General features: G+C 39.5%; 1 protein-coding gene across 1 annotated transcript in view; it reads left to right on the plus strand.

Moving 5' to 3' along the window:
- Positions 1-19,576, plus strand: part of LOC130917807 (suppressor of tumorigenicity 14 protein homolog) — a 48,789-nt gene that overhangs the window by 18,042 nt on the left and 11,171 nt on the right. Inside the window, exons 9-14 of the mRNA XM_057839527.1 lie at positions 5,398-5,510; positions 5,577-5,713; positions 11,633-11,737; positions 11,805-11,912; positions 15,451-15,567; positions 15,647-15,784. Coding sequence (XP_057695510.1) covers positions 5,398-5,510; positions 5,577-5,713; positions 11,633-11,737; positions 11,805-11,912; positions 15,451-15,567; positions 15,647-15,784 — 718 coding nt within the window. The remainder of the gene's footprint in view (positions 1-5,397; positions 5,511-5,576; positions 5,714-11,632; positions 11,738-11,804; positions 11,913-15,450; positions 15,568-15,646; positions 15,785-19,576) is intronic.

A 19,576-nucleotide genomic window follows, 5' to 3' on the forward strand; every position in this document is an offset into this window, starting at 1 on the left:
TTCATTCATTTTTGTTGCAGTTTTATTACTTTACAACTTTTAAATACATAGGAAAGTCAATTACATGCAATGACGCTTTTCGGCCACCCCTGTCCCCCCGCTTAAAATCCGCTTATGTGCCCGAACTACTTTTCTATCCCACAGCACAAGAAGCTTGAGTTCCACATGCCCATCAGATGCAAATTTATATACAGTGGTATGAAAAAGTATCTGAACCTTTTGGAATTTCTCACATTTCTGCATAAAATCCCCATCAAATGTGATCTGATCTATGTCAAAATCACACAGATGAAAATACAGTGTCTGCTTTAACTAAAACTACCAAAACATTTATAGGGTTATAGGCAGGGGTGCACATAGGTGGTCCGCATGCGTACTGGAGGTAGACAAATGCCCTGGGCCTCAACGGTTTCCATACGCTTTTGCGTACCGATGGCTGACCACTGTATTTGCGGCGGACACGAGAAAATCACTTCTCGAAATGTCAAAGAGGCAGGCCCCATGAGTAATTACTTCCGTGTTCCCCCACCCCCGTCAAAAGACAGACGGACGACAGAGACGTCACCGGAGCTACCGGAAAAAAGGACTTTTGCTGAAAAGTGGCGGCAGGAGGTACCATGGCTAGAAGCAAATGCTGCTCGCATGGAAATGTGGTGCAACATTTGCCGTGAGAATCCCAATGTCGTTAATAAGAGCAGTGCATTTTATGTAGGGTCAAAGAATTTTAGCCATCCAAACTTTGAAAAGCACGAAAAAAACAGCATGTGGCAATTAAGAAAACTATCGATGTCAAGACAGGACCCCACTCGCCCTATGGACAAGTGGCGGAAAAAAATTGAAGAAAAGCGCCATGAACTGACAAATGTGTTTTTGCTCGCATTTCACAAAGCTAAACATGCACGTTCAATGAGCTCTTATGAGGAGGACATCCCACTTTTACAAAGGCTTGGAGTTAATGTGGGAGTCGCATATGAATGCCTTTTATTTTGAATTAGTGCTTTTATTTTTATTCCTTTACTTTTCACTTCAAAGTAATGGCAATTTTGTTGTGCCAGTTGATGTTAATCAAGCGTTAATTGTTTGTATAATGAATTAAAGGTAATTAGCTCTAAGTAAAGCTTGTCATAATTTTTTCGCATCAGGCGGGTCGGCTCTCAAGCTCAATGAGGACCAAGTCACATCGCCAGGTCCTCCTCTGAGAACCTGGGCAAAAAAAAAATATGTGCACCCCTGTATATATATATATATATATATATATATATATATATATATGACTTGACTTTCCGCTCTGAGACCCCCAATTTGGCCAAATTTCAAAATTTTCCGATATGCATGTGTGATACATCATTGGAAAGCTTAAAATCTCAATTTTCTGGGGGAAGAAAAATTTTGGACAGGAGGGCATTTTTTTTTTTTTTAATGTTTTTTTAAACAGCAAAACCATATTTGGAGGTGAGAGCAGAATTACAGACGCCATGACTTTAACGAGATATTATCGCGTACTTACCTTGTTTCTATCCAAAAACTCCATGTCGCATCAAAACACAGCTGTGAATGGCCACAGCTGGATTTTTGGGGGATTTTATGGGTGAAACATGGTAATATAACATGGGTCGCAATGCAGAAATCGCAGACATCAAGGAGTGGTTGAGATTTTCTTTTTCATACGTTTACCCTTTTAAAAAAATGTTTGTTTGTTTTTTCTTTGTTTGGATCGATTATTTATCATCTAACATATCGGGGAAAATGTGACAGTAACAAAAAAAAAAAAAACAATTTAGCGATAGTTATGATAGTTATTTTTTTTCATTGTGACGTCATTTGTTTAAAAGTTTAAATTATGCGAGTGAATAATTCTTTAAAGTCGTTTTTTTTTTTTTTTTAAACGAAATATTAGACATCAATTAATGATTCTAAGATAAAAATGACAGACATTTTGAATGATAAATATAATTGTTTTCATGGCTGGGTTGAAACAAAAACGGTTGCGCGACGTCTGTAAACGGGGGTTTTCAGGGTAAAACGGACAAATTTAAAATAGTTCGGGGGCTTAATGCGCAATGAATCTGCTATGGCAGCATATAAACATTGTTCTATCAAACACAACAGTATTTTTGGCTTAAAATAGAGCAGTTTCTTTTTTAAAGAGAAGTGCAAGAGCAAAAACTGCTTTTTCAGTCTTGTCTGTGTTTTCCGCCATATACACAGTGTATCACAACTGTGAGTGCGCCCCTCGCATTTCTGCAGATATTTAAGTATATCTTTTCATGGGACTGTTTGCGGGCTTTCTTGTGTACCGTCTTCAGAAAAGGCTTCCTCCTGGGGTGACAGCCATGCACACCAATTTGATGTAGAGTGTGGCGTATGGTCTGAGCACTAACAGACTGACCCCCCACACCTCTTCAATCTCTGCAGAAATGCTGACAGCACTCCTGTAACGAGTCACATGACATTTTGGAGGGAAAATGACAAGCAGTACTCAATTTGGACATTTAGGGATGTAGGTAGTTTCTATGGGGTGTACTCAGTTTTGTTGCCAGGGGTTTAGATATTAATGCCTGTATTTTGAGGGAAAAATAAATTAACTCTATTATATAAGCTGCACACAGACTACTTTTCATTGTGTCAAAGTGTCATTTTGTCAGTGTTGTCCCATGAAAAGATATATTTAAATATCTGCAGAAATGCAAGGGGTGTACTCACTTTTGTGATACACTGTATATGTGTATATACACACACATTTAGGTAATAAAATTTATATGGGGAACAGCAGCATCCGTTAACATACAGTGGGGAGAACAAGTATTTGATACACTGTCAATGGGAAAACCCATTGGCAGTGTATCAAATACTTGTTCTCCCCACTGTATGTGTATTAAAGCTGTACAATATATGTAGCTACTTCATGTATATCAACGTGTTTATTGTTTAACAAATGAAAAGTGAAGGATTTTTCTTCCTCAGACAAAGAGTTTGGACACTCCTTTTTATACAGTACAGTATTGCGATTTTTTTTATGCATACTATGAACTAGGGCTGGGCGATATGGCCTTAAGTACGTATCGCGATAAATTGAGCAGATTTACCTCGATAACGATAAATGACGATAAATTCGCCCAAGCAGACTGTTATACAATTTGAAAATTTGAATCAATGCATGGAATACAAATTAACCGTTTCTCGTTAAATTTATTTAACCAGCTTTCAATTTAACAATTGCACATGCAGTCTAAACATTAAGTATTTAAAAAAATCTTGTAAACAATAAGAATTCTAGTGTGAACATTTATAACAGCTTGTATGACTTGAAAAATGTACATTATAAAATCAATATGACGACTGTGGAAACATGTCATTCTAACACAAATGACTTGCAGCTTTAACAGTACACTTCAGACAACTTATTGGTAATGGCTGCTGTGACATAATTATTCAACACAAGTGTTTACGTCAAGGTTTCAGTTAATTTAAAAAAAAAAAAAAATTTCCGAAACATTTTTTAATACATGCACCCCCCTACACAGACACAACCAGATTAAAGCTGTATTGCTCTGATGCCAATGAAACGTTTAAGGTTTTATGATGGCAGAATAAAGCAAACACATACAGAAAAATAGCTGTGGCCATTAAACTGTCATATTATATAAAGGCTTCACTGTTGGATTACAGTTTATTCTGAGTGCTTTACCATCATGAAAGCTTTCAGAGAAATCACACAGAGATGCCAAATACCGCGACATGATGATTGCTACATGGAAGTCCGTGCCCAGTCCACGCATTAATTTCAGCCGTTTCGACAAGGTTAGAGCCGCTGTCCGACAGTGTTGTTAATCTTACTGAAAAAAAGTAATTAATTATAGTTACAAATTACTTCTCCCAAAAAGTAATTGCGTTAGTAACTCAGTTACCTGAATGTAAGAGTAATTAGTTACTTGGCAAAGTAATTGGTGATAATTAGTTTTTGTTTTTTTTCCTCAAAAAAAAAAAAAACCTTTACCCTGAATCAACTGTTAAAAGTTGTTAAAATTGCTCCCATTATTGCATTAGTTCCCTTCGCTCTACTTTCGACATATGAAAGTTTTAAAACTGTTTCATCATTTAAAGATAGATTCAAGTCAAGATTTTGCCAATTTAGAAGTATTTTAGATAAAAAGTTACTTAGGTTCGCTAGGAAGGTTCTCTACAACAGAGCCGTCCTAAAAAGTCTATTGCTTTAAGATGGCGGCTGTCTACTAACTCATTTAGTGCCATGTCTGTCATTTTGCATCTAGTTATATCTATGTACAGTACATGTGATATCTACCATGTCTACCATATCTACCATAGCATGCGGGCGTAGTTTGTAGGCTATCGGCTACGACATGTATTATTGGAGCTACCTAGCATCGCGTTTGCTCGGCGTCACAACTTTCTTGCCTCCTCCCTACTCCTGCTGTCGTCTCGGTGAGTCCGTCTCCCTCAGACTTTTCGACCAATATAGTAACGCATAGTAACGCATGCCTTTCCGTCCTCAGTAACGGTAACGGCGTTGCCAAGATGAGAAAAGTAATTAATTAGATTACCCACTACTGAAAAAAATAACGGCGTTAGTAACGCCGTTATATTGTAACGCCGTTACTAACAACACTGCTGTCCGACTCGTTCACGTTCATTTGTAGCCGGTGTTAGCCGCTAGCGTTAGCCTGTGGCTTGGCTACCAGAAGAAAGCATCCTCTCCTGATATCGTGAGAACCAGGGAGGACAGCGGGTGAAAGCCCGTCTGGAACCCGCCAAGAGTTTACTTTAAGTCGGGTGAAAGTTTGGCGAAGCTAACTTAAACCAGACTCCATCCCGTTTACTTGTAGCGTTAGCTGCTAGCGTTAGCATACCGGGCTTCTGTTTGATTGGCTTCCTGAAAACCACGTGACTCCATACGTACGCACACTGTCTGCTTTCTTAAAGGGGAATGAACATAGCCGAACAACACAGCGTCAAAGCGGGATAAAAAGACTATATTTAGAACCAGGGAGGACAGCGGGTGAAAGCCCGTCTGAAACCCACCAAGAGTATACTTTAAGTCGGGTGAAAGTTTGGCGAAGCTAACTTAAACCAGACTCCATCCCGTTTACTTGTAGCGTTAGCTGCTAGCGTTAGCCTACCGGGCTTCTGTTTGATTGGCTTCCTGAAAACCACGTGACTCCATACATAAGCACACTGTCTGCTTTCTTAAAGGGGAATGAACATAGCCGAACAACACAGCGTCAAAGTGGGATAAAAAGACTATATTTTCTTGTTTTATTAAATTACCGAATTTACCGACATGGTCAAAATTACGTCGGTCATCGTGAAGAATTTCGGTGACGGTAAATTTTCGGTTTACCGCCCTGCTCTACTATGAACTTTTCAATAACTTCCAAGGTCCCTGCTGGAAAGTCGGTGAAGGTGACTTTCAAAAAGTTCCTTATGGACGAACCGGGCCAGGGTGGAAGCAAAGGCTGCCGCAAGGACTACGTTCAGATCAACGGGAAGAAGTGAGATCTACGCAAACGTACGAAAAATCCAATTTCGCGATAACATTTCGGGTGTCCTTCTTTTAGATTTTGCGGGGATCATGAAGACAACTCTGTCACGGAGACTAGCAGCACCAATCAAATGACTGTTCAGTTTTACTCCGACGGATCTTACGTGGACCGAGGCTTCAACGCGACGTTTGAGGCGGTTGACAGTGCCGATCGTAAGTAGCGGAAATTTCTAATGTTATATTTGGGCTATGTTTACATGGGAATTAGTGAGTAGAGCCCGGAGGAGAAGTGCTCTAGATCTCACTCACTTTGTTGTTTTTCTTGGTGAGTACACTAACTAAAATGGCTACTCCTTGTGTATTCGTGGATAGATCGGAATTAAATTTGGTTGTTATATTCCTGGAATGTATGCAAGTCAATCCACCGAGTCTGATTATTTTGTTTTTTGTCTCAGGCCTTATTAATTAGGTTAATTAATTGAGCTTTTGTTGCCCGAAGGTTCCGGGTTAGCAAGTAGAGAGCATGCGTGCTTTTTGGGTTTTCTTGTCACTATTTACAATGATGAAGGTATCACTCACAACAGTGCACCTTTGTGCCTGTGAACGCTCCAATAGGAGTGCCGCATTTCCGGAAGTAACCATTAGGAGCGTCACGTTGCCACACCATTGCGACGCCGGAACTACGTCCAGCGAGACTACAATAAGTATATCATTTATTTATACAATATTAGTGTATATTCAATGTATTTTAAAGAAGCGAGCTGCTTCACCACAAGCAGCAGCAGGAACAGGTGTTTCAGGTTTATGAAGCTTTGACTTTTTTTTGCAAGCTGGCTATTAGGTCGCCAAGTGTCAACCATCCCGTATTCGCTGGGAAGTCCCATATTTCGGCCAAAAGATGCCAAATATTCGCACTAACGAAGACGCACTCCTCAGTAGCTTTGGTTTTTCAAATTGGAAAAGGGCTTTGGATACCATCCGTGAGCTGTTCCCCTAGAATCCTAGATCCGCCTCTCATAGACTTTATCAGTTGACGAGAAAGCTCCTACAGACATTGCGCCACGGCTTCCCGTAGGCGGCCGAGCCAGGCAGAGCGTCGTGGCAGCTTTCACTGCGATAAACTCAAACACACGCTGCGTTCTAACACCGGATTTAGGTGGAAACAGGACGAAAGTTTTTGAGCATACAAGCAGGCAGGAGTGTCTCAAGAGTGATTTGGTCAAGTATTCAAGGTAATTATTATGTAAAATAGCACCATGAATGCACTTTGAAACGTTGTGGAAAAAAATGAATGGAAAAAAATTTACCTAACTTTGGCTTGAAATATTTACGTACAGTTGTGGTCAAAAGTTTACATACACTTGTGAAGAACATAATGTCATGGCTCTCTTGAGTTTCCAGTTATTTCTACAACTCTGATTTTTCTCCGATAGAGTGATTGGAACAGATACTTCTTTGTCACAAAAAACGTTTATGAAGTTTGGTTCTTTTATGACTTTATTATGGGTTAACAGAAAAACTGATCAAATCTGCTGGGTAAAATATACATACATGGATCTGAAAAAGCGAATCATTGACTTGAACAAGTCAGGAAAGTCACTTGGAGCCATTTCAAAGCAGCTGCAGGTCCCAAGAGCAACAGTGCAAACAATTGTTTGTAAGTATAAAGAGCATGGCACTATTTTGTCACTGCCACGATCAGGAAGAAAACGCAAGCTATCACCTGCTGCTGAGAGAAAATTGGTCAGGAGGGTGAAGCTTCAACCGAAAATCACCAAAAAGCAGATCTGCCAAGAATTAGAAGCTGCTGGAACACAGGTGTCAGTGTCCACAGTCAAGCATCTCCATGGACTGAGAGGCTGCCGTGCAAGAAGGAAGCCCTTGCTCCAAAAGCGGCACCTTAAGGCTCGACTGAAGTTTGCTGCTGATCACATGGACAAAGATAAGACCTTCTGGAGGAAAGTTCTGTGGTCAGACGAAACAAAAATCGAGCTGTTTGGCCACAATGCCCAGCAATATGTTGGGAGGAGAAAAGGTGAGGCCTTTAACCCCAAGTACACCATGCCTACCGTCAAGCATGGTGGTGGTAGTATTATGCTGTGGGGCTGTTTCGCTGCCAATGGAACTGGTGCTTTAAAGAGAGTAAATGGGATAATGAAGAAGGAGGATTACCTTCAAATTCTTCAAGATAACCTAATGTCATCAGCCCAAAGATTGGGTCTCGGGCGCAGTTGGGTGTTCCAACAGGACAATGACCCCAAACACACATCAAAAGTGGTAATGGAATGGCTAAATCAGGCTAGAATTAAGGTTCCCAAAGTCCTGACTTAAACACCATTGAGAACTTGTGGACAATGCTGAAGAAACAAGTCCGTGTCAGAAAGCCATCAAATTTAACTGAACTGCACCAATTCTGTCAAGAGGAGTGGTCAAAGATTCAACCAGAAGCTTGCCACAAGCTTGTGGATGGCTACCAAAAGCGCCTAATTGAAGTGAAAATGGCCAAGGGACATGTTACCAAATATTAGCGCTGCTGTATGTATATTTTTGACCCAGCAGATTTGATCATTTTTTTCTGTTCACCCATAATAAAGTCATAAAAGAACCAAACTTCATGAATGTTTTTTGTGACAAAGAAGTATCTGTTCCAATCACTCTATCAGAGAAAAATCAGAGTTGTAGAAATAACTGGAAACTCAAGAGAGCCATGACATTATGTTCTTCACAAGTGTATGTAAACTTTTGACCACAACTGTATATTTACGAGGGGTGAAACGGTTCAGTTAGCCCACGGTTCGGTTTGAACCTCGGTTTTGGGATCACTGGTTCGGTTTCTTTCTTTCTTTTTTTTTTTTTTTTTTTTTTTTTTTTTTTTTTTTTTTTAACTGCCTTTACTTTGCTTTTAAGAAAATGAAATAAACACTTAAAATGCGAACATTTTCGACTGTTAAAATACCTCTTAGCTCTTTGCCTAGTGTTGTGACTAACTACCTAAATACACACACAGTAGTAAAACAGTTACTTGGCAAAGTAACTGGTGTTACCTTTCATTTTTTTTTTTTTTTTTTTTTCATTTTTTCCAAAAAACAAAAAACAAAAACATAGTAACCTTTGCTATGTTTGGAGGTCATTTAATGTTGTGAATCAACCATTAAAGTTGATAAAATTGCTCCCGTTTTTGCATTAGTTCCCTTCTATCTGCTTTTAACATGTGAAAATTTTAAAACTGTTTCATCCTTTAAAGATAGACTCAAGTCAAGATTTTGCCGATTTAGGAGTATTTTAGTTAAAAAGTTACTTAAGTTCGCTAGGAAGGTTCACTACAACAGAGCCTTCCTAAGATGTTTAAAATGGCGGCTGTTTACTAACGCTAGAGTCTTGTCATTTCGCATGTAGTTCTCTATGCATAAGATATCTAGGCGTAGATTGTAGGCTGTCTGCTACAATAAGGAAATATTGGAGCCACCTAGCCTAGACTCGCGTTTGCTACAGCGTCACAACAAACACTCTTCCCTCTCCGTGTCTCTGACTTTTCTGGCGTCATTCAATCAACGTATTAACGCGCATTGTCTCGTTGCCGAAAAGGGTGAGAAAATCCGAACAGAGGAAAAAAAACGTAATGCACGAAAAACGTACAGATTTTGAACGTAACGTACGGCGTATACATTTAAAAATCAGTGCTCACTTGTACAAATTACGGCAAGACCGTACAACTTGTTATAGTGGACCGTCACAGTTAGGTAGTAGCACTCTGTAAGACAGGACGTCCAACTATCAGTGGTCAGGGCGAAACTATGTGCTTTAGCGAAATCATCTTCGATAGCTTTGCGTGCCATTTCATAAATGTCGGGGATTACGTTGTTGGAGAAATATGTCCGCAAGGGAACAATGTAACGCGGGTCAAGCGTTGCAAATAAATTAACGAAGCCCGCCCTGTGTTTTCACTGGTGTCATCTTCGGGGTAGTCCTGCTCTGAGAAAGTAATATCTGTGGGTGATGCCGGCTGAGGTGCTCGAGTCATGTTATAAGTGTTGCCATTAGCATAGGGAACAAGCGTTGAGCAATGCTTGCAAATTGTTTTATTTTTTTCAATATTTTCTCTCCCTCCGCATTGTAGTCCACGGGGGAACCGAAATGTTGCCACACCTCAGATTTGATAAAGCCGGTGCTTCCTCAAAATTTGGTCTCTCCACTCCTCCGCTCGCCATAGCGTTTTGTTTTCTTTCTTGTTTGACTTACACTTCGCTCGTAAGCGAGAGAGGGCGTTTCTCTGCTTCTATTACACAGGTGCTTGACAGCGATCGGACATTTACTTGCGGGGCGGGAATTTCTCCACAGCTGTGCTTCACGTCACACACAGGCACACAGAGCTCGACCAATTCATTCCACAAGGTTTCGGAGTAAATTAATTGCAAAACCGAAAAGGCGCGGTTCATAAAGGCGTATTGAACCGTACAGGGCGAACCGTACGGTTCGGCTTTGAACCGCAAACCGTTGCACTGCTAATATTTACGTACGTAAATATTTACATATTTAATATTTATATTTTAAATCTAAACTGTTCTACGTTAATATCTATAGAAATTCCGGGATTTACGCGTTTATTCACACGTTTAAGAATTTTCAGCTTCAAAAGCTCTTTGTTTTGTGATGGCCGCTATGTTTGATCTTGTATCCACACACAATAGCGGAACATTACATTCAAATAATCAGGTAATATTCGGCCAACTGACCGTTTTTAGGGCAAAAAATTAGTAATTTAGACATTTCTCCGTCCATACACAAAAAAAAAAAAAAAAAAAACGGCTTTTTACGTGTTTTATATTATGTAATATTTCCAATCTAAAAACGACAAGGGTCAGATTGCCGGCAAGACGTGATGAAGCAGTAGTGACATCGGAATTCAACTTAAATAAGTTGCGATTGTATAAGAAAAATGCTAATTTTGCTTTTGTTGTGTGAATTTAAGATGATTCTGCCTGCTTTCCCTTATTAATTTTCTGACATGAAAATAGAGTGATTGATTAGCTGTTTAAAACTTATGTCAAAATTGCACTAAATTAAAAAAAAAAAATCGCGATTTCGGGCAAAAACTTATACAGGTATGATATGTTAAATATTGCTATTGATCCGGAATATAGGTGATTATCTCTGCATTTGGTGATTTTTGTGCATTTAGCATAAAATCTGAGAATTTTATTGCCATTTTAAGTTTTGTTATACTTATTTAAAAAATAATCTGGATTTTATTAGGGAACTACCGTATTGGCCCGAATATAAGACGGTGTTTTTTGCATTGAAATAAGACTGAAAAAGTGGGGGTCGTCTTACATTTGGGGTCTAGACATTATACCCATTCACGACGCTAGATGCCGCCAGATATCATTGAAGTGATGTTCTGTCATGACAGATCTCAGCTACTCTCAAGTTTAACCAGTTTGCATTATCTTATTGCAATGTTTTTCCTTAATCAGATTTGTTTCAAGACTACAGTTACAGTTAGACTTCACTTTAATGGTTAATGCAGTTATTGAAATTTTGTTGTTTTATCACAATAGATAGGTTTATTTACATTTCAAAAACCAGAAGCCATTCATTTACGAATGTGATTGCACTTTAGTTTACATATTTAAATGTTCAGATATTAAGATTCGAATGAGGCAAAATAACATGCTTTTTCTCTCAAATATATTGTTGTTATCATTTGTTTCAGATGTACTGTAATTATTTTCTGTATAAAAATTAATTTGGTGTTCAAAACGTCTTTTTTCAAACTTGAGTCTTGAAAAAGAGGGGGTCGTCGTATAATCAGGGCCGTCCTATATTCGGGCCAATACGGTACTTTGAATTTTTCTGATGTCACTGCTCATGGAGACTCATATACTATGCCTAAGGGAGGTGCCTGTTTTGGTTTTAGGTTGCAAGCAGCTTTGGTTTTGAAAATATTTGAATTTTAAGTTTTTCAGAATAGGGCCCCCTTCGGAGCGGCCTAGTGCCCCGTTTCCCATCAACTGAGATTGAAGTTTATGATAGATAGTCCTTCATTTTGACAAAGACTGAGGACTACAGACTTCCTCTCACCTTAGTGCAGTCCTACTAATCCCAGTTATTTCCCCACATGGTGATCGGCAGCGTGCCCCAAGCAGTTCCAGTGCAAGAACCAACGTTGCATCAAGTCTGAACTCAAGTGCGACGGCTGGAACGACTGCGGAGACATGACCGACGAGTTCAACTGCAGTACGTTGTTTTCATTTTCTTGTTACTCTACTGTCTTATTCAGCTAATGCCTTGTTTGCTATTTTAGAGTGCAGCTCCAATCATATCCACTGTAAGAACGGGCTTTGCAAGCCCATGTTCTGGAAGTGCGACAGCGTGGACGACTGCGGTGATGGTACCGACGAGGAGGGCTGTGGTATGACTCTTCTGTTTTCTACGCATCAGTGTTTTATTTTCATGTTATTATTAGGGCTGTCAAATGATTAAAATTTTTAATTGAGTAATCACAGCTTAAAAATTAATTAATCGTAATTAATCGCAATTCAAACCAGCTATATTTTTCTTTAAATTATTGTTGGAATGGAAAGATAAGACACCAGATGGATATATACATTCAACATACTGTACATAAGTACTGTATTTGTTTATTATAACAATAAATCAACAAGATGGCATTAACATTATTAACATTCTGTTAAAGCGATCCATAGATAGAAAGACTTGTAGTTCTTAAAAGATAAATGTTAGTACAAGTTATAGAAATGTTATATTAAAACCCCCCTTAATGTTTTCGTTTTAATAAAGTATGTAAGATTTCAATCAAAAAATAAACCAGTAGCTTGCCATTGTTGATGTCAATGATAATTATGATGCTGAAACCCATAAAATCAGTCGCACCCAAGCGCCAGCAGAGAGCGGCAAAACACCCAAAAACACAAGTTGCTGTCATTTTAATCTGTTTGAGCAGGGCATGTGCGTTAAATGCGTCAAATATTTTAACGTGATTAATTTAAAAAGTTGATTAACGCCCGATAACGCGATAATTTTGACAGCCATAGTTATTAGAGACTAAAAATGGCAATTTCTGGTGAAATTCCTCTCATGGGTTTTTTCCTGTAGATTTTCAGTTAGTTCCAGGGGAGGAGTGAAGGGGGTGCTCGGGGTGCGGGTGCACCTGGGCCCGGTTTGTGGGCGTAAAAAGGGTGGGCATGGTTGGGTGAGAGGAGAGGCAAGAACAAAGGTATGATGATGCTGATGTGTAGGACTATAATATAGGGTTTGAGTGTTAAAATATTTTCATTAATAACAACCCCCCCACCCCGTTGATACTCATCGCACCATTCACAATAGTATAGCTCAGTGGTCCCCAACCTTTTTGCACCATGGCCTGGTACTGTGACAGAAAAAATAAAGTAACACGACAGGGCTATAAAACAAACAATAAGTGCAGGGTAAATGTAATTCACTATACGCTGAATCAACCTTCTTTTAACAGCGGCCTCTCCTAAAACGTGACGGAAATATCCTTGGTCGCAGGCATAATGAGTTCTTCCCCAATTGTTAAAGGTTTCTTGGCTTTAGCAATACTGTTCACTAGGGATAGGAATTCAATTTCAATTCAATTCAGTTTGATTTGTATAGCCCTATATCACAATGAGGTTGTCTCAGAGGGCTTTATAGAGTCAGTTTGATACACAGTCAGATACAGTAGATGAATGAGATGAGTTCATGTCCTGGCCATCCTCCATCCTTAGACCCTCCATGGCGGCAAGGAAAAACTCCAAAAACCCAGTGGGAAAAGAGAAACCTTGGGGAGAACCAGTCAGGAGAGATCCACTCCCAGGACGGACAGGCTATAGAATAGATGCACCAGGACTGATGATGGAAATTAGCAGAAGGAGTTCCAGTTTGTAGAGATGATATGGGGTGAGGGAACAGGAGGGGGTCCAGCTAGCCAGATGAGAGGGGGGGGGGGGGGTAACGAGGACGTTCAGACGATTCCAAATACTGTTTTGAATACAAATTCACAGACAAAGCAATGACACAGTCTAAAAAGGTCGACTTTAATTGTGTAAATCACACTTAATGACACAATCCCGCGGCTGAAAGAGGTATTCACTGTTTTATTGAACATACAGTGGGGCAAATAAGTATTTAGTCAACCACCAATTGTACAAGTTCTCATACTTGAAAGATTAGAGAGGCCTGTAATTGTCAACATGGTAAACCTCAACCATGAGAGACAGAATGTGGAAAAAAACAGAAAATCACATTGTTTGATTTTTAAAGAATTTATTTCCAAATTAGAGTGGAAAATAAGTATTTGGTCACCTACAAACAAGCAAGATTTCTGGCTGTCAAAGAGGTCTAACTTCTTCTAACGAGGTCTAACGAGGCTCCACTTGTTACCTGTATTAATGGCACCTGTTTTCACTCATTATCGTTATAAAAGACACCTGTCCACAACCTCAGTCAGTCACACTCCAAACTCCACTATGGCCAAGACCAAAGAGCTGTCGAAGGACACCAAAGACAAAATTGTAGACCTGCACCAGGCAGGGAAGACTGAATCCGCAATAAGTAAAATGCTTAGTGTAAAGAGCAATTATTAGAAAATGGAAGACATACAAGACCACTGATAATCTCCCTCGATCTGGGGCTTCATGCAAGATCTCACCTGTGGCATCAAAATGATAACAAGAACGGTGAGCAAAAAATCCCAGAACCACACGGGGGGACCTAGTGAATGACCTACAGAGAGCTGGGACCACAGTAACAAAGGTTACTATCAGTAACACAATGCGCCGCCAGGAACTCAAATCCTGCATTGACAGACGTGTCCCCCTGCTGAAGCCAGTACATGCTGAAGAAAGTACACGTACAGGCCCGTCTGCGGTTCGCTAGAGAGCATTTGGATGATCCAGAAGAGGACTGAGAGAATGTGTTATGGTCAGATGAAACCAAAATAGAATCTTTTGGTAGAAACACAGGTTCTCGTGTTTGGAGGAGAAAGAATACTGAATTGCATCCGAAGAACACTATACTCACTGTGAAGCATAGGGTGGGAACAACATGCTTTGGGGCTGTTTTTCTGCAAAGGGACCAGGACGACTGATCTGTGTAAAGGAAAGAATGAATGGGGCCATGTATCGAGAGATTTTGAGTGAATCTCCCTCCATCAGCAAGGGCATTGAAGATGAGACGTGGCTGGGTCTTTGAGCATGACAATGATCCCAAACACACAGCCAGGGCAACAAAGGAGTGGCTTCGTAAGAAGCATTTCAAGGTACTGGAGTGGCCTAGCCAGTCTTCAGATCTCAACCTAATAGAAAATCTGTGGAGGGAGTTGAAAGTCCACGTTGCCCAACGACAGCCCCAAAACATCAGTGCTCTAGAGGAGATCTGCATGGAGGAATGGGCCAAAATACCAGCAACAGTGTGTGAATAGCTTGTGAAGAGTTACAGAAAACGTTTGGCCTCCGTTATTGCCAACAAAGGTTACATAACAAAGCATTGAGATGAACTTTTGGTATTGACCAAATACTTATTTTCCCCCATGATTTGCACATAAATTCTCTAAAAATCAAACAAAGTGATTTTCTGTTTTTTTTTTTTCCACATTATGTCTCATGGTTGAGGTTTACCCATGTAGACAATTACAGGCCTCTCTAATATTTTCAAGTGGGAGAACTTGAACAATTAGTGGTTGACTAAATACTTATTTGCCCCACTGTATCACATATGAAATGCTAAGGAGGCTGATTACATGACCACAGGAATGAATTTGAGTACATTATTTTTCCAGCAGATAGCGCTCTACACAATGTAACAAATGCAGTGACTCAATTTAGGGCAATTTAAAAGTGGTTCATTGTTTTGGAAAGCCTCGGTTTCTCCATCCATGCAAAGCATCCCCACAATTTTGACCTCATCTGCTGTTACTGTCGTGACAGGCGCCTGCGCTAAAGGACAGTTCAGCTGCAAGAACGGCAACTGCGCTTCGGAGAAGAAACGCTGTGACGGAAGAGACGACTGTGGCGACGGTTCCGATGAGCTCGATTGCGGAAGAGGTCAACTCCTCGATCGTTTAGTGTCTTGAGGTGCTTGTACGGTTTAATTGGAATTATAAAGTTTGCTTCCACGGTGCAGGCACGGGTTCTAGTTCCGGTTCTGTGGCGTGCACCGACCTGACATTCAAATGCAACAACAACAAATGTATCAGCAAAGTAAACCCGGAATGTGACGGCGACCAAGACTGCGAGGATGGCTCCGATGAGATCAACTGCGGTGAGTGTGTGTTGAGGGTGTGCGATTGGGTGGTTTTGTGAGGTTATGTATTGGGTTCTGTTTTGTTGTTTGTTTGTGGGGCTGCAGCTATCGAATATTTTACTAATCGAGTATTCTACTGAAAATTCCATCGATTAATCTAGTAATCGGATAAAAGATCTTTTTTGGGGTAAAGAGCCTTTATAAATATACATGAGAAAATAAGACATTTCACCTAATATTGAACTACTTTTAGACAACCAATGTCTTTATTTTAGATGTACATTGTTGAAAAACAGCCAACAGTTGCATCTCAGATGTGACTTGACAAAAAAACAACAAATTCACTGCTTTCACAAAAAAAAATTAAAAAAAATTTTTTTAAACTTATTTCTTACCTAAAAATGTCATTACCCTTGATAACACACATCAGTTAAAAGTTAGGTGTTTTCCCCACGTGTTTCAATTAAATTTCCATTTGTGTCAAGCTGTTTTTAAGCTCCAGTTAAGTCTAAATTGTAAGTCCTGATAACATTTTAAGGTTTTGCAGTGTTCAAAATGTAAAATGTATGATACATATCTACTGTATTGGAGCAATGACGACCGAGCTATTGACAGTTAGCTTTATTATGGTTTTATTTTACACCCTTATCACTCTACAGAGCTTTGATTTTATAGATTAAATAAAGTCTTTATGAAAGACACGTTAGCCACACATTGACAGTAATCATAATTCATAGAAAGCTAGCCCTCCTGAGGGCTAACGTTACGTTAGCAAGGTATAGTAAAGTTAATCTTATTTATTAGCGTTACGTAACTTTAACTTTACCGCGTGGTGGTGCCCGGCCCGGGTTTCGGGAGTGGTTGTCTGTTGCGGGGTCCAGCCGGGGGTGTGAAAGCGTCGGCAAGCGGCCGGGTGGAGGTAGTGTTATGCAAGTGCTGTCTTACAGTGAATACATGAAACAGTGGTTGCCTTGGTCTCCAGCTTGAAATGCTCCCACACTAGAAATTTTCTGTCTTTTCTTGGCGCCTTTCTCTTTGCTTTCGTCGGCTTTTTCGTTGTGCCCTCTATATTCATTAGCGGTGGGAATCTTTTGGCACCTAACGATTCGATTAGGATTACGATTCAGAGGCTCCAATTTGATTATAAATCGATTATTGTTGTTACCCATACCCCCCCTGCACTTTTAATGTTTTGTGGTGCTGCGTCACCAGTAGGTGGATGGCGAGATAGTGTAGAGCGCCTTGAAAGGTGGAAAAGCGCTATATAAGTATAACACCATTTACATTACTTTCAAAATTGTTCAAAAATCCTCTCATGCTAAACCAAACTAATATTTCAGTATCATGTTAACAGTTTGAAACTGTAAATAAAATACTCAAGTCCCATTCTGTATCAGCAGCTTTAAGCTACATTCAATTAATAAGAAAAGCATTTTGAGTCGCGACTCACACCAGCTGTGATAACATGTCACACACATAGCCACAACAAAATGTTCCACAGCAAACAGATGCAAAAATGTCAGGGTCATGACAAAGTCATAACCTTGTAGGCCCTAAAATTAATCGAGCTGCTTGACTGGACGCTTAGTCACTAAACCCAGATTGTTGACTGTGTTGTTCTACAGTTTTGATGTATGTTCCATGCCTGAATGTGCGTCTTTAGTTGTTTGGGGGAGGGGAAACTGATAAGCATATGCTTCATTTCGTCCGCCTTTGTCGTCTTCTTCGGTTTCTTCGGGCAAATCATATAACATTTTGTAATTGTCAATGATACCGATGATGATGACAATAAAATTCCATAAATTTAATGATGTAAATCAACTGTTAAAGTTGTTAAAATTCTCCCGTCGTTCTATAATTTCCCTTCTGTCTACTTTCAACATGTCAAAGTTTTAGAACTGTTTCCTCATTTAAAGATGGATTCAAGTTGAGATTTTGCCGATTTAGGAGTATTTTAGATAAAAAGTTATTTAGGTCCGCTACAACAGAGCCTTCTAGAGAAGTCTACTGCTTTAAGATGGCAGCTGTTAACAACGCGGCAACTACTAAACGGCAAGCCTGTCATTTTACATCTAGTTCTTTTTACATGTTCTACAGGCGCTGTCTTCTGTCATTTTGCATCTAGTTCTACATATATGTGATATCTACTATAGGCGTATGCGGCCGTATGTTTGTAGCAACTAGCAACTGGGCGTTGTTTGAATCAGCTGTCGGCCGCAGTCTGGTATTATTGCTTTTTTTTTTTTTTTTTTTTAATCTAGCAGCATGAGTTGAACATGATATTTACTAGCACTGGGAATCTTTGGGCACCTAACGATTCGATTACGATTACGATTCAGAGGCTCCGATTCGATTATGAAACGATTATTGATGTACCCCCCCTCTTTTTTTTATTTATTTTTTTAACTTAAATGTTTTGTACATTAGTTCCAAAATTGTTCAAAAATCCTCTCAGGCTAAACCAAACTACTATTTCAGTATCAAGTTAACATATAGCAGTAAACAAATATACAAAAATAACAGTAAATAAAAAACTCCAGTCCCCATTCTGTAACAGCAGCTTTAAACTACATTCAATTAATTTAATGTTGTGAATCAACTGTTAAAGTTGTTAAAATTGCTCCCGTTATTCCATAATTTCCCTTTTGTCTACTTTCAACATGTGAAAGTTTTAAAACTATTTTAAAGATAGATTCAAGTCAATATTTTACCGATTTAGGAGTATTTTAGATAAAAAGTTAATTAGGTTTGCTTGGAAGGTTCGCTACAACAGCCTTGCAGGGAAGTGTACTGCTTTAAGATGGCGGCCGTTTACTATGTACATGTGCTGCTCACGCTACCGAATCAATGTTCCATCTAGTCCTATATAAATGATATCTACCATTACATTATGTGGATGACGTACTTTGTAGCAGCTTTTCGGCAGCAGTCAGGTATGTTGTTGTGTTTTTTGATCTCGTGGCATGAGTTGAGCTAGAGCCGTGAGTTGAGCATTGGCATTACCCGAGGGGCCGGGTGATGAGAAGCATGATGTTTAGCTACTCTCGCTGCGTTCTTCCTCGTTGTGCCCCGAAGACCGCGCGGCGCGCTGAGTGTGTTGTACTTCCGCTTTGCTTGGCATATTTCAATAATCGGAATTTGGATGTTTGTGAATCGTTCTCGAATCTTCCACGGCCGAATCGCGAATAATCTAAGAATCGGAAATTTTGCACACCTCTAATGTTTACTCTCGGTCCGTTCCTCATTGCGTCCCAAAGACTGCGCTGTGTTTTAGGTCTGCTTTACCTGGTGTAAATAATCAGAATTTGGATTTTTGTGAATCGTTCTCGAATCTTCCACGGCCGAATCAAAAATAATCTCAGAATCGGAAATTTCGCACACCTCTAATATTCATGCGTGGTTGAAATCAAATATATCCGCCGCCTCTCTCTTCTTCCTGTACGCACGTGACGTCAGCGCATTGTGCCGTGTTAAAAGTAGTCCAGGCAAAATTAAACCATTCCTGGAGGCGCAGAAAATTCCTCGATCAATTTTAAAAATTGAGTTAGCCTAAAAATTAATTAATTGTAATTAATCGCAATTCAAACCATCTTTAATGAATGGAATGGAAAGATAGACAAGACAGATATATACATTCAACATATAGTACATAAGTACTGTATTTGTTTATTATAACAATAAATCTACAAAATGGCATTAACATTATTAACATTCTTTCTGTGAAAGGGATCCATGGATAGAAAGACTTGTAATTCTTAAAGGATAAATGTGACTTTGTATATTGTGACTAAATATTACCACCTAGTGTAT

The sequence above is a fragment of the Corythoichthys intestinalis genome, chromosome 6 (assembly GCF_030265065.1).
Source record: "Corythoichthys intestinalis isolate RoL2023-P3 chromosome 6, ASM3026506v1, whole genome shotgun sequence".
Taxonomy (NCBI): domain Eukaryota; kingdom Metazoa; phylum Chordata; class Actinopteri; order Syngnathiformes; family Syngnathidae; genus Corythoichthys; species Corythoichthys intestinalis.